The sequence below is a fragment of the Chroicocephalus ridibundus genome, chromosome 3, assembly GCF_963924245.1.
Source record: "Chroicocephalus ridibundus chromosome 3, bChrRid1.1, whole genome shotgun sequence".
Classification (NCBI taxonomy): domain Eukaryota; kingdom Metazoa; phylum Chordata; class Aves; order Charadriiformes; family Laridae; genus Chroicocephalus; species Chroicocephalus ridibundus.
Window position 1 is genome coordinate 55,928,610 of NC_086286.1, and position 15,750 is coordinate 55,944,359.

General features: G+C 38.1%; 1 protein-coding gene across 7 annotated transcripts in view; it reads left to right on the plus strand.

The window, feature by feature from the left end:
• UTRN (utrophin) overlaps positions 1–15,750 on the plus strand; it is a 391,112-nt gene that overhangs the window by 351,987 nt on the left and 23,375 nt on the right. For 5 of the 7 annotated variants that reach the window (XM_063329232.1, XM_063329233.1, XM_063329231.1 and 2 more), the window contains 3 exons: positions 11,412–11,548; positions 13,189–13,227; positions 13,470–13,535. In XM_063329232.1, coding sequence (XP_063185302.1) covers positions 11,412–11,548; positions 13,189–13,227; positions 13,470–13,535 — 242 coding nt within the window. The remainder of the gene's footprint in view (positions 1–11,411; positions 11,549–13,188; positions 13,228–13,469; positions 13,536–15,750) is intronic. The other 2 variants (XM_063329234.1, XM_063329237.1) reach the window with 1 other exon arrangement.

Here is a 15,750-nt window from a genome sequence, read left to right on the forward strand (position 1 = left end):
TTCCTAAGGGATTGGTTTTTTACATTATTTGAGGTAAAATTTCTTTTGTAGTCTTTTGTCACCTAGATATTCTGCCAGGATTTCTTTTTCATGTGTTTAGTAGGGCCTTTCTTGCCGCCCTCCTCTTTGGAAGTCATCAGGGACTTTGCTAGTGCTGCTGATTTTATGTGAGCAGTGTTCGGATTCTATAGACATGGGTAGAAGTATTCACCTCGGAGAGAACTTGAACTGCACTTTTGTAAAAATAAAGCTGGAATATTAAATGTAATTGTAGTACTTCTATACTTGCACGTGCAGACACACGAGAAGAGTGAGAACATGTCAGAGGAAAAGGACTCACTTTACTATTGCTATACCACAGTAAAGAGTATATAATATTCTAGTAATGCACTTTAATATTTTCAAAGGTGCACAATCTTCGCTTTCAGGTCCAACTTTGCTTGCTTCCTGAAAACGCGGCTGGAAATATGTCGTGTTTTATTCCCCTGAGTAATTACTGTTTACTGGGATATTTAAAAATTGGTGTGTAGCTGGAAAAAAATAAACAGAATTGACAGTTTCTACCCAAAAATGGTGTGAGCGGTTTTCCTGCAATATCTAACAAAAATTAATTTTACAACACTATATTTCCCTAGTGAAATTTCAAACATGATTTTTCTAAGTTTCTAGGAAACTTTAAGTGAAGGAGTGTGTAACTTCATTTATACAAATATCACTTTCACTTTTTTTTATTTGATAGTTGTTTGCATTCTTAGGAATTTTAACTCAGTCACAAATAAATTAATAGGATAATTGATATGTAATCTAAACAACAGTGGTGAAAGGTCTGTATGCACAGAAAAACAAATTCAGACCAAATTGTAACAAGAGCTGATGAAATAGAGCTGATTTCCACTAGTGTTCTGAGGTTCTTTGGGTTCCTATATTAGAAAAAATAAAAAAGATCGTGGAGTTATTTGATTGTCTTTTGCTGTAGCAGTTGGGCTTATTACTGTGTTTTCCCACTCTTTTTCATCCAATGTGTCTCCCGTAACAGAATTCAGATTTTATTAAGTAGTGCTTTCACTTCATTACGATCAGAAGAAACCAAGAGTTGTGTTATTTTCATTAGTTCTATAACCTAACGTTAGTATTTGATTGATAAATTGGCATGACAGGCTACATTCTGAAGAATTTTTTTGAAGTATATTTGTTGTTTTTCAGCCTGTTCTAATATTTGCTATATTCTCTCACAAGTTTTCTCTTTCTGCCTCCTCTTTTCCTTCTCAAAACACTTACTGACTGTTTAAGGGCTATGTTTTGAAATTACAGCAGATTTTTACAAGGGGGGAAAAATGTTGCTTGTGCTAAATATATAATTTTAGGTAACGGTGGTGAATGTGTTGAGTATAAAAAAGGTCTGTAATATTTGTCTGCAATACAGATTCTTTATGTACTTTAGCTACAGATTTGATGTGTTTCTTGACATACAGTCTAATATTTTCTTATTGCAACTGAAGATGTAAAAAAAGATGTTCCATCTGTATGGCTGCCTGGGCATAGAAACGTCCTTGGCATAATTCAGAGTATTGCCTGGCCTGTAGCTTTATTTATACAACAGGATTTTTTTTTTATCATCAGAAAGTCTCTATTCTTATTTGTGTGGCTTTCTATGGTTTTGATTTCTTCTTTTTAAAAGGATTTGATTGGTTGTGGCATTTTTTTCTACATTAAGTGACTGGAAGCCCAAGTTAGACCGTTAACCTGTTGGTTTCTATCTACAACAGACTATATAGATGATGCTCATTTTGCCTAAAACCCATGCCTGATTTGTAGGTCAGTCACAAGTGTTTAGAAAAAGAAAACTAAAATGAACCAGTCTTTAATAATTACAATTTTTTTAATAGTTGCAGCTGGGGAGTCTATGTAAAACAGACATTGGGTCAGGATTTAGGCCAGACTCTGCAGGTCAGGGATCTGGACATGAGTAGATGTCAGATTTCAAGCTATAGCGAAGACTATGCTAATATTTGATATTTTTATTTGCATAAGAATTTAAAAGTAATAAGAAGTCTTAGTACAGTAGCAGCTGTGAGATTAATTTATAAAAGTACCTGATAAGAAAACGTTCTGTGTTTTCCTGAATCCTAATATTTATTCTTAGAATCTGTAATGTTTAAAATTGATTTGAGTTGAAGTTTATTCCCTTTTAAAATATTTTTTCACACATCTTAGGTAATTTTTTGGTTTTGTTTTATACTGCTTTCATGCTATGAAATAGGCCCAGTTTTGCCCATACCCACACGACTGTTGTAATCCTCAGGATCTGGAAGTCTGTGGTGTTTTCTTTCCTTTATTAGACATCATTAAAAATACCATGATACTGATTGTTTACTTGCCTTCTTAGCCAACATAACCCAAACAATCTGAACATGTTTGAGATGTGTTTTTCTTAGATTCAGGGTTTTTTTTCCTTATAAACTCTCAAACCTCAGTTTAATTTGTGTCATGGTCATGGAACAGAAATGTTATTTATCAATGCCTATAATATACAAAAAATCACAAATGAAGGTGTAAGGTGTGTCAAAGTAGATAATGCTGCCAGTTCAGAGTAAGATACCTTTCCTGTTGTGTTTGTCAAATGCAGATTACATCTGATATGGGGTATGGTGCTGTCCCTGGAACAGGATGGTACATTTCTGATGACTTCTGGGTTTTGTCTAAAGCAGCAGATCTGATACCTGAAAAGAGTTTTCAGTTCTTGTTAAACATGTTCACGTAATGTAACTGTGAGCCATTTCATTTACAAGTAAAGACTGTCATACAGAAAAATATATTCTGGAAATGTCTGGAGTCCTCGCTGTCCCTGGGACTAGGGACAGCTTGTATTATAATGAAGATTTCTATTCCCACTGCGAAAAGAATATAGTTTTAAAGTAATATTAAGTGCAAAATGAGGTAACCTAAGGCAAAAGTCCCTTCTTTCCATGAAATATGGGAGGAATGCGGTGAATACACTTTGTGATAATAAGAGGAATAAGACGACATTCTTGATTAAAGTGGGTGAAGGAAGGCAAGCGTATAGGAGGTAAAGGAAGGAATTTGGGGCAGTTTAAAGTATAGAAGAATAAAAGAGATTACGTGTAGAATCATAGGTTGTCTAGGTTGGAAAGGACCTTGCATATCGAGTCCAACCATCAACCTAACTCTGACAAAGCCCATCACTAAACCATATCTCTAAGCACTACGTCTCCCTGTCTTTTAAATACCTCCAGGGATGGTGCCGCAGCCACTTCCCTGGGCAGCCTGTTCCAATGCTTGATAACTCTTTCAGTGTAAAAACTTTTCCTACTATCCAGTCTAAACCTCCCCTGGTGCAACTTGAGGCCGTTTCCTCTTGTCCTATCGCCTGTTACTTGGGAGAAGAGACCGACCCCCACCTCACTAAAACCTCCTTTCAGGTAGTTGTAGAGAGTGATAAGGTCTCCCCTCAGCCTCCTTTTCTCCAGACTGAACAACCCCAGCTCCCTCAGCTCTTCCTCATACGACTTGTTCTCCAGACCCCTCACCAGATTTGTTGCCCTTCTCTGGACCCGCTCCAGCACGTCAGTGTCTGTCCTGTAGTGAGGGGCCCAAAACTGGACACAACACTTGAGGGGTGGCCTCACCAGTGTCGAGTAGAGGGGGACAATCACTTCCCTACTCCTGCTGGCCACGCTATTCCTGATCAGGCCAGGATGCTGTTGGCCTTCTTGGCCACCCAGGCACACTGCTGGCTCATATATATATTATATAATTTAGGTGACGCCTAAAATTAGAGGTCCAGCACAGACCTCCATTAATTTGGAAGCTGAATATGGGAGTTGGATTTTTTTCTTGGGTCCCATTTTAAGTGCACTCTGCTAGCTCCAGTTCTGTAAAAACAAATGAGCCATTATATGAACTGACTTCTTATATGCCTGTTTGACTTCCATAATGAGTACCCATATGCAATCCATTTTACCTAATCTCATCTGAATTAGGTCAGGAATAAAGAATTGATTTCACGAAAAGAATCCACTGTTATTTTGTATTACTATTTGTAATAATGGACTATGGTTGGTGTGCTAATTTGTTGCTAAACCTCTCTACATATTGAACTCATTTAATGCAATATAATAGTTACGAATTACAAAATTCTTTGCAGTAAGTTAGAATAGCTTCTATGTTTAAATAGAATAATGCTCAAAAAATACCATAGAACTGGGTCTATGAAATAAAAAAATTAAATAAAAAGAAGGTACCAAAGGACAGTGAATTGTTCCTTAGAATCCATTGTATTACGGTACAGATGCCCTGAATAGGAAGAGCACATCTACTCTACCTTTGCAACCAAATGCAACGTTGATGTTAAAACGTTACTTTTGTGACCTGTGTTGCAAAGCAGAGTACAAATATGTTGACTCATCAAACTGCCTTAATAAAATCCAGCTTCTCACTCTAAATGGATATTAATGCATTAATATCAATAGTACTAGCAATAATAAGAAAAAACCCCAAAACAACACTCCCCTGGTTAATAAATCTGACATTTAGAACTGGAGCTTAGTCACAAATGGAGGGAAGACCTTTTAATTGTCTTCTGGCAAGCAGTTCAGTCTAGGGTTTGCAGGGATTTCTCAGAAGCTCAGTTATTTCTACTTAAATTTAAAATAATTTGGAGAATGGCTTAAGGACTCTGTTTTTAAAATTAAATTTGCAAGGGGAGGATTCTCTGTTTTAATGGGTTTTATGATATTTGCATCAGGTGAGAATTGCTTCATAATTTCAGAATAGGTTTTTTTTTTATACCCGGTAGTTCTGTGTAGTCACTGAATTGTAATCTGTAATGCCATTTAGCATTCACTCTAGCTTGCAGTCTAGTTTTCTTGATGCTAGAAATGCAAAAATTCATGATAATGTCTTTGGTTATGTCTTTTTTTCTTTCATTCAAGATTTAGAGATGGGTGAGGTAAGGAACTGAAAACATGACTGTCTCTAAGTGGTAGAAATGCAAAGTTATTGTAGTTATTTTTTTCATCTTTAAACGGTCTTTCTCTGAAAAGGAAGAAATAGGGTTTTTTACGTAGAATTTTACACAGAGATAATGTAAAAATTTTGTAAGATTTTCCTAGTATCTAATTCAGGAATACTCTTAAATAAGTATCTACATTATTTATTTTTAGCTTTTTTGGAATGGAAATTCTCTCAGTAGTGGTACTTGTGTTATATTAATGTGGCTTTCTGTAGCGATGGGTCCTTTGAGTTTCAGATGGAAATAGTTACTGCATCAGGTTTTTGTTCTCTGAGCTGTTTCCACTTTGCAACTCCTATATTCCACAGTAAAACCTGAAAAACAGCTTTTCTGAGGTAATGTACAAATGTCAAATCAGCAGTTCTGAAAATTTTCTCATTGCAAGTAGTTTTACTTCCTGACCTCAGTGGAAGTATAATCAATTTCTGTAGTTCTGTGCCACTACACTCATCTTGCACAGTCCCTTATTTTGGGAACAGTTTTTTTTTTTTTTTGTAGCCTTTCTATACAAAATGATGGCAGCAAATGTTAGCCCCTTCATCTTCGAGATCACCAGAATTTTATTTCCCTGAAAGAGCTCAGAACATGATAGGCGAGACATCAGAAATTACTGGTTGAATGATAGTTCACCCTAGACTGAAAATTTTTTTCCAGGCACGATAAAGCTTATCTGCAATAGTGCCTGTTAAGACTTCTGCTCTAGGTAAGTCATCTGAAAATCTAATTGCTACTGACATCCAGAGAAGACAGATACATTCCTGAACACTAAGCAGCCTCAGTGTTTTATAAGCAACAAACTGACATAAGTAAGTCAGTGGTTTTGTCTTGACATGCTTACCAGTGCAGCAAGCATGACACTTCATTGTTATCAACATGGGATTGTTCTGTGGGCAAGATGAAAGAAAGCAGCAAGAATGGTTGAATGTGGCTATTTCGCATGAGAACATCGCTTCCAGCTGTGGAGTTCAGAGATTACTCTTTGCCTTGAGAAGAATAGCTGTCTGGTCAGGGTAGTCTTTGACATCTAGCAGCCGGGCAATGTGCTTTTCTCTACGTCTCACTCTTAGGGTTGTTCAGATAGTTGGTTTATGTGATCTGCTACTTTTGATCTTTTGCAACTTAATTTGTTAAATTCTGAGGTAAGTTAGTTACTCTTGAAATTACAGCTTGATTTCATTGGAGTGAACTAAAACACATACATAATTTATACTCAGTCTCTCCTCTTGGTGTGAAATTGCTATGAAATATCCCTATGTGAAAGTGGTCACAGAAGGGTAATCTTCACAACATTACACAGTGCAAACATCACTGATGTGGCAGTGACAGCCATAAATTACAGTTATTTTACCTTTAATAACCTAATTTTTGTGGTATCCTATCTCATACCTCTATCAAGGGATGAGAGATGCTTTTTAAAAGTGTGTGTGCTTTGTTGAATGGGAATGAATGTATACACTTAAACATGTGTTTAAGTTACGGATGAATTGCATTCTTAAGTGTCAATTTTTTTAAAAAAATAATTAGATGAATGAAGTATCTGTCTCTCTACCCCACATCCTACACTGAGGAGTTTCCCAGCCTTCTAGTGCTACCTAGCTGACAGCTGCTTTACGATGCAGCTACCGTCATACTTGCACATACAGTAGCTGTTGCCATACGTAGGTCTAAGAATTTTGTTTTCCATCAAGAACAGTCAGACTCGTGGTACAGATTCTATCCAAATGTTACAGATAAATAAAATGTCAGGAAATAAAAAGATGAAGATGTAAAAATGTTGGGTATTTTCTTTTCTTTTTTTTAAAAAAAAAAGAAACAACAAAAACTGCAGACCTTAAAATTTACAAAAGCATTTGAAGAGTATCTAATGGTATCAAATTGAGGTATCTCTACTAGGGCTTCAATTAATCATAGAATCATAGGGTTGGAAGGGACCTCTGGAGATCATCTAGTCCAAACCCCTGCCAGAGCAGGGTCACCCAGAGCAGGTTGCACAGGAACGCGCCCAGGTGGGTTTTGAATGTCTGCAGAGTTGGAGACTCCACCACCTCTCTGGGCAGCCTGTGCCAGTGCTCTGCCACCCTCAAAGTAAAGAAGTTCCTCCTCATGTTTAGGTGGAACTTCCTATGCCCAAGTTTGTGCCCATTGCCTCTTGTCCTGTCCCCGGGCACCACTGAAAAGAGCCTGGCCCCATCCTCCTGAGACCCACCCTTTAAGTATTTATAAATGTTGATAAGGTCCCCCCTCAGCCGTCTTTTTTCCAGACTGGAGAGACCCAAATGCCTCAGCCTTTCTTCATAAGAGAGGTGTTCCAGTCCCCTAATCATCTTTGTAGCTCTCTGCTGCACCCTCTCTAGCAGTTCCCTGTCCCTCTTGAACCGGGGAGCCCAGAACTGGACACAGTACTCCAGGTGCGGCCTCACCAAGGCGGAGTAGAGGGGGAGGATAAGGATAACCTCCCTTGACCTGCTGGCCACACTCTTCTTGATGCACCCCAGGATGCCACTGGCCTTTTTGGCCACGAGGGCACGTTGCTGGCTCATGGTCATCCTGTTGTCCACCAGGACTCCCAGGTCTCTTTCAGCTGAGCTGCTCTCCAGCAGCTCAGCCCCCAACCTGTCCTGGTGCAGGGGGTTGTTCCTCCCCAGGTGCAGCACCCTACACTTGCCCTTATTGAATTTCATAAGGTTCCTCTTTGCCCAGGTCTCCAACCTGTCCAGGTCTCTCTGTATGGCGGCACAGCCTTCTGGTGTGTCAGCCACCCCCCCAGCTTTGTGTCATCAGCGAACTTGCTGAGGGTGTGCTCTATCCCCTCGTCCAGGTCATTGATGAATATATTGAAGAGGACTGGACCCAGTACTGACCCCTGGGGAACACCACTCGTCACTGACCTCCAACTAGACTCTGTGCCCCTAAAGCTCAATAAAGCTAAATTAGGGTTCAGTAAACTCAAGTCCTTTTAAACAACATAGATGTTCCTTTATACTGTGAATTTTGCATCACCGAGCATGTCTTATTATACAGAATATAGCTCCTTGGAACTTGCTTGATTAGTTTTTGTATTGATCGTCTGTGTACATTTCTCTCCAGCTTCCTCATTACCCATGAATGTCTGGTTGGGGTTAATGACAGCATTCAGGAGGGAGGTTCATATGTCTTCTGGGAATCGGTTGCTATGTGAATATTAGAACAGCTCTTTGGTTTTGTGTTAGGCATAGTATAAGAAATGTAATTAAGAGAATGATGACTTAGGTGCAGACTAGTCCTTTTACATAGGTAGGTGCAGTGAAAAGAATGGGAAGTTGTTTGGGCTTTCATTATCACTGTATTGTTTTTCTTTGAAAAAAGAGAATAGTGAGATATAAATATAAATAAATATATCTATATATTATAAGTATTATATATTGTTTATTCACATACATGTTTTATATATTTGTGTTTATTAATTATATTTTTTATATTATTTAATTTAGAGCTCTCCAACTGGTTCATTACATTCTTGGTAGTACTTTTTCCCAACGAGGACTTGTTCTATTTCTAACATATTAAAAATATATACCAACTGTTTTTTTTAACCTACATATGAAAACCGTGTCTCAGCATATTCTGTTCTTTTCCACTGCTTTCCGTATAAATCCCAGTTTCTTAAATTTGTGTTGGTTTACAAGGAATTTTATCTGGTTTTAGTTTGTGACTTATGACTCCATTTGTGCCTGGCCGCTATGTTCAAGATTACTAATGCCAGTTTGTCAGTTGTAACAGATTTTCTCCTTGAGACCTTCCACTACAGATGTTTTTTTAGTTATTTATGCGTGCCAGCCGTGGATCTTAGTCATTCCTTCCTGAACTTTGTCTTGTTCTAAGAACTGACATTTTATATTGAGTTTAAAAGCGTGGTCTTTTGGCTGAAATTTTCAGTGAGGGAAAGGATTCTTTTTCTTTGCTTTTGAAGTAGTTCTGTAACTACAGTGGTATTTTTGCTATTGACTTCTGTGGAAATAGGCAAGATGTCATGATGTAAGGATGTGTACAAGCTACCTGTTGGTTTGAATTTAGTAAACACATTCTACGCAACAGTGCCTGTCTGTTTGTTTTCGGAAGTAAAGTGTTATAGTACATCTCTTTTGACATGATTTTGGATTGGATTGTGTAGTGTGGTTATATGCAAAAAACATAGGAGAAATACTTCTAAGAGTTGCATCTTAGTTGCATGTAAATTAAAATAGTTCTTCCAAATCTGATCAAATTTCACTGGTTAGTACTTCTTGTCCTCAGTCAGTACACAGTCATATTAGTCTTTCCAAGGAACTGGGTCAGGCTGTCATACCAAGTAAAGAATACACCAGAGGAGAAGTTTGGTGTCTCAGTAGACGTTTATTTCTGCAATGCGTAGGTACTAAAACTTTCATTCCTTGGCCTTGGGACAGAGTTCCATCTGCTGGAGTCACTGTTGCGTGAGAACAAGCAGCCCTTTGGGCTGCCTCATGTTCCTTGTTTGGATGATGCAGTGATTGGAGCAGATGCTTTCTGAAAATGATTTTGTGAGCCCTCCCTGAATTCACCTGTGTTAAAATTCGGGGGTTCAAAACCTCTTAATCCCAAACTTGCTCAGTTTGTTGTTACTTGTTAAAGTCACGTGTGAGAATCTCTTACCAACAACAGTTTGATTATCTACAATTTTTATTGCTTGTCTGATCTGCGTTAGAGAGTTTGTAACTGCGTGTATTATATATACATTAAAGTATATATAGGTGAATAGGGAATTATTTTAGTGTTTTGACAATAGATAATAAAATCAGATAATAGTTTGTCTGACCTGTTTCTAGACCTCTTTGTAGTACGTAATGGAAAAATTTACAGAACTGAAGTGTCTTTCACTCTGTTTTCCCTATGGATATCCATCCGCTTTGGCATCCTTTTATGTTAACAGGCTTCTCCCAGAGCAGAGGGTACAGAAATACAATCTGTAGTTTTTTTACAAGGTTTGGGCTGGAAATCTGTAGAAGCTGTTGCAAATCTTCAGCTAATGTAGGAGGTGAATGGCCTCTCTTTCTTTACTGCAGTTGCAAGAGGAAATGCTTAATAGTAACTGCTACATGTGATGGGGACTGCTCTGTTTAAGTACTTGGTAGAGTCTGTAAGCACATATACTTTAAAGGCATACCATAGACTATTGTTTCTTCCTGCAGGTCTCTTTATTGCCGTTTTCACCTTGTATTTTATGCCTGCATGTTTTGTTTGTATCCCTGCTTTTGTAGCAGAAGTTAACTGAGTAGCATTACCAAAGCAGTGCTGCCATTATTGCTGTGATTGTTTCCAGTTAAATTGATTTTTTAAAAGCGATTGCAGCAATTGTAATTCTCTTATAAAGAACACAATTAATTTCATGTGGGGAGGAGGGATGGGGCTAAGCACTTGTCAGTTTTGGAAGAGGCTGCATCAGTGGGGACCAGTAAAAATGCTGCTGGGGTGGGAGTTGCTGTTTGTGGCTTGTAAATTTAGACTTGCAGAATCTTGTGGCTAATTTTTAGTACTAGTCTTATTCTGCCGTAGTAAGGAGCTGACTGAATCAGTCTGTGAGTTCGTTACTTCAGGCTCTGATTGTTCTTACCAGCCCTGCTTCTGACTGCGCTTTTGAACACTGCTTGTACAATGGCTGGCACTTCATCTGTGCGGTTTTTTGACTCTGGAATGATAGTGGCAGAAACCTGTACGAAGAGATCTGGTAACTTGAGAAAATGCTCATGGAAAACTTGGTGCGTGCAGCAGAGAATGATTTAGCACGTACTGCTCTCCTCTTGTGGTAAAGTTTTCCAGTTATAGTTTTCAAGTATAGAATGAGAGGCAGTGAGTATTTTGTGGCACTTTGTGAATATTAGCTTTTTTTTTATTTTTAAAAACAAGGTCATTACTCTTAGCTGTATTTTTCCAGCAGAGCCATTACAAGGTTTTTCTGTCTGTGGGGTGAGTCACAAGCTTCATGAGTATGAGTATACTGTCAAGATTGCTTTCAATGGCTAAGAGTATCCCCTTATACCTGGCAAACTGATTTGCTTTTTTTCTGAAAAATTTAATTTTTGTGGTTTGTCAGTCTGGTTATACATGTTTACCTGTTTCAGTTTTTCTCTAGTTTATAAATTAATGGGTAAATCCAATGCATTTATTGCTGGGCATTTGAAGCCTCGTTGTTTTTTCCAGTAGAAGAGAATTTGTAGGTGCAGTACTGTTATTATTGTACCATATTTCAGGACACTAAAAAGGCAATTTTAACATCATTAACATTTTGAAGTTCTTCCTTGTATCCTTTTCAGGACAGTTGCAGCATTATTATGTCAGTGTTATTTAGCAATGTGTTCAATTTAATTTCTTTTAACTTTTTAAGACAACATCTGGGGAAGATGTACGGGACTTCACAAAGGTGCTGAAGAATAAGTTCCGGTCAAAGAAGTATTTTGCAAAGCATCCCCGACTTGGCTACCTACCTGTGCAAACAGTATTGGAGGGTGACAACCTGGAGACGTAAGCTTGATTATAGAGTAATTGCTCCTGGGGTCCCTGGCCTATTCCATTAAAAGTAAAAAATTGAAATCCGAGAAATAATCAACAACATCTGTAGAGCCTCGTGCTGTATTATTTTCAATGAATTGTTTTGCATTATTTGCAGATCTTGCCTGTTTTTGAAAAAGTAACGTATTTTAAACTTTGATAAGCATTTTATCATAAAGCCACGGACTTCAGCAGGTAATGCTGGAAGGAGACAAAGGGCTGTTTTACAGAGAACACTTTTATAGCGTTGGGGAGACCGGGTTTTTGGAACTGCGCTGCTTATTTGGTTATCTCAAAGTTCCTGGAGTTAGAAATCTGAAAGCTAATTAGGTTTCTACAGGCCTCAGAAATACAGGTGGCCTAATAAAAGAGAGCACTCTCAGTGTCTCCGCAATGTTACTTACGGTGCTGGCAGAAATCCTCCACTTCATTTAGTTACTTGGTAGCTGTCAGCAAAGGACACTCATAAAAGAGAAAAATTAAGATGTGTTGACAGGGTGCTAGAAGTAGTTTCATGGATTGACTCTCCTTGACATCCCGGAGTCTGTGGTACTACTGTATCCTCTGAACACAGCACGCTTAGCTAGCAACAGCAAATGAGACTCTTCAACATACGCGCTCTGCTTGCATGCAAGAGCCTGGCGCCATTGTCCATGCTTTGTTTTCATGACCAGAGGACTGTACGTTTTATTTACAATAAACAAACAAAACCTGCTCATTAGGGGTTTAAGAAACAGGAGGAAGTAATCTGAAAACTGGCATTATTGATGGCCTGGCTTCTAAGGAAGCAACGCACATTCAGATGTTAAAATATTACTCACCGGGGCAGTCTTCAAAAAAAAATGTCACCAATACAGGAAAGGAAAGCTGCTTTGATGTGATGAAAGTTTGACAACGGTGCCAGAAATCGGAATGTTGAAACTGTAATCACAGGTCAGGATAAAACTCTCTTGATCCAGTTATGTGAGAAATATACAGGTAAATTGCTAACATCATGCTGAGGAAACTGTTGGTATTGGTTTTCTGCCCTGCAGGTGGCAAAACTCAGTAACATTCCTTTAAAGGAAAAGAAATAAAAAATTAAAAATCCTAAGTAGTCATTCAAGTGTCAGAGTGTAATACAATATGTATTTACCTCTGATTATTTTTATGCAGTAGGAAAATAAGCATTGATAACTTTGACTTATGGTGGGTTTTTTCATTAGTGGTGTTTTCTACCCCCAGTGGTTTTTTTTGTAAATATAGTTCTAATTAGTTTAAAAGGAAAGCTCCAGTACTTGAGCAGAATTTAAATGAACTGATTATGGTTTGCGAACTGCAGTTCAATCAATAACACTGATTTGGTATTTTTTTTTAAATCGATTTTTATTTAACAAAATGAAGTATGTAAGTCAGTCTCATGTCTCTCCATGATACACAGCAGTATCTCTTGCTGTCTCTTTACTACATCAATTGTTGCCGATTCAAATAATCTGGGTGGGTTGCTGGTTAAAATATTTTGTCTTTCTCCAGCTTTCTCTTGCTTAAATGGCACTGAAGTTTTTGTTTCATAGTTTTTCTTTCTTTCTTTCTTTCTCTCTTTTTTTCTTGTTTGTTTTTTGTCTTCCTTACAGTCCTATCACTCTCATCAGTATGTGGCCAGAGCAATATGAGTGAGTATGCAGAACCCCTTTGTCTGGAAAGCTTAGTGTACTGGTTCTTTTCCTTTGGCTCAGTTGCTGCTAATCTGATGTGCATGAGCTCTAGGGCATGGCTGACCCAAAGCAATAACCCCCTCAGCAATATTGTGAATTTATTTGTCATCGGTCTAACTTACTTTAAAAATAATGTTGTCTGTATCATGAATTGCTTTAGACACCATTCTTTTTTTTATTTTATTTTTTTTTTAAACTAGTCCTTCCCAGTCTCCACAGCTGTTTCATGATGACACACACTCCAGGATAGAGCAGTATGCTACTAGGTAAGAGATGCACAGTTTCTCACTGGTACACTGCATTTTGTGATTGATTCCTGCAGATTTTAATATACTCTACTGGCTGGACATTATTTATTAAAAAGATTCTCTGTACTCAGAAGTAAGTCAAATGTTTTTAAATCATCAGCTTCTGAATACAGTCGTATTAAATGTAAAGTAGAGGCATTAAATCTGCTGTCTGTCATACAGAATAGAAACTGTTGCAGAATTACTATGAATTATTTCTAAAATGTGCTGCTTTCCTTTTCTTTCTTCATTTTTAGCCTTTGGAAATAAACTGAACTTGTTTGGTATATAATTTTTCCTTGTAGGGTTTTAGACACAGGTTTTCATTTTCTTCTGTAATAGGTTGACACTATCCATTACCATTGACTTTTAGCAGAGCGTAGAATAATTCCAAATGTTTCATGTTCTGTCTTTTATGGGGTCACCCTAGTCCTTTAATGAGAAAATGTTTATTCTGCCAAGTCCATCTAAGTGCATCTGTGTTTTGTTGAACTCTTTTCTGTACATTCAGAGCTGGTGATGGTTAAGCGCTAACCAGAGGCACCCTCTCAAAAACAAGTAACAACGCCAAACTTTTAGGCAACAAAGAAATCGATTCATACTACTATGGGAACTGGCTTAATTTTGCTTTTGGTGTTTTTATTGTTGTATCTGATCTCCACAATTAATAAACAATGGTAACTTTTTCAGCTTTTTGAATAAAAATTCAGAGCTCATGTTTAAGATAACTGAATTCTTACTTACGGGCACCAGGAGAAAGCTACAGAACAGTTTGTTAAATACCCAGGATACCCAACAGATGATCTTTGCAGCAGCAGGGGAAAAATGGGGCGGAAACTAACCCTGAAGGGCTACCTACTATCAGCCTCCACATTTTTCTTTCTTTTCCTTTTTTTTTTCTTTCTTTCGCAACAATCAGTATTTTCATCCTTCATAAGCAGCATAGTACATTGTCAAACATGTAAATCATTTAAATCACCCAGCATTTCTTTGAATCTATAACTTAGGCCGTGCTGTAATCAGTTAAAACCCATGGATGGGACTACAAACTAGACAAGAGAGCAAAAAACCTAGACTTCTCTAGAAAGATGTGAGAATTTTCTGTCTCCCTATGTCCTTTCTTCAGCCTGTGGTGCCAGAATGCTGTGGCTTTCTGTGCCCAGACGAATCACAAACTCTGGACCCGCATTAAGGATCAAGGGAGATGGCAGGTGCGATACCTGTTTTCCCTCTGCTCCCCCTCGGCTCTCACCAGCTCTGCTCTGGATTAGACTTGCTGAAGGTGGACGAAGGTGGACCGTGTGTCTCTTGCAGGATACAAAGCTAAACCAGTACCTGCTCTGCGCAGAAGTTGGTTAACAAAACCTCAAACTTAAAAAATACTAATTACTGTATAAGTCAACTATCTAAAGCTATTCAAGATGATTTTTCCCTCTAGTAATAAAATCTAAAAATTAAGACATTACTCCATCTGTATCTTTCATACAATTTTTATTATTATGTGCTTTCTGGTTGGATCTGTTGTTATGCATATTTCCCATACAAACTAGTAAATATTTTTTGTTGTCTTGATCTTTTCAGTTAAGCTTCTTTCAATAAATATTACCAGGGCTTCCTTAATAAGACTGTGCCCAGCAAAACCAGTATATTAGGGCTTAAAACCTTTATTGTCACTGATTGAAAAACGTTCAACTCTCAGTTTTCTCTTAACAAAGTCCCCTACCTGCAATCAAGTACCGTCTCCCCATTCTGATGTGCTGTGTCACTTCTGAGTTGCTTCTGATTCCCTTTCTCAGCTTTCAGTTTGTATCCCGCTACTCACCATGAGCTAGGTCTGTTTAGATGCCCCGGAGCGGAGATGATCTGAATGTCTCTAGTCACTCAGGAGCTTGTCCCTCCCTTCAGGGGAGGCGTTGGAGCACAACGTCCCAGCCCAGCCATGGTGGGACGAGGCAATCACAGACAACTTCATCCTGTGTGTGCTTTTGTTTATCCTTCTTCAACCCTGAGGATTATTAACAAACGTACAGATGGGCAAGCTTGCTCCATGCTAAAAGAAGACATCAGAGCTCCAATTTCTTTAGGGCCTTGCCCACTCCTTTTAACAAGAAGTTTAAAGATGTCCGTAATTATGCATAACACACTTGCAAAAATATATATGAAATTAAGATACTTTAAGAGTAAAGGAAATATC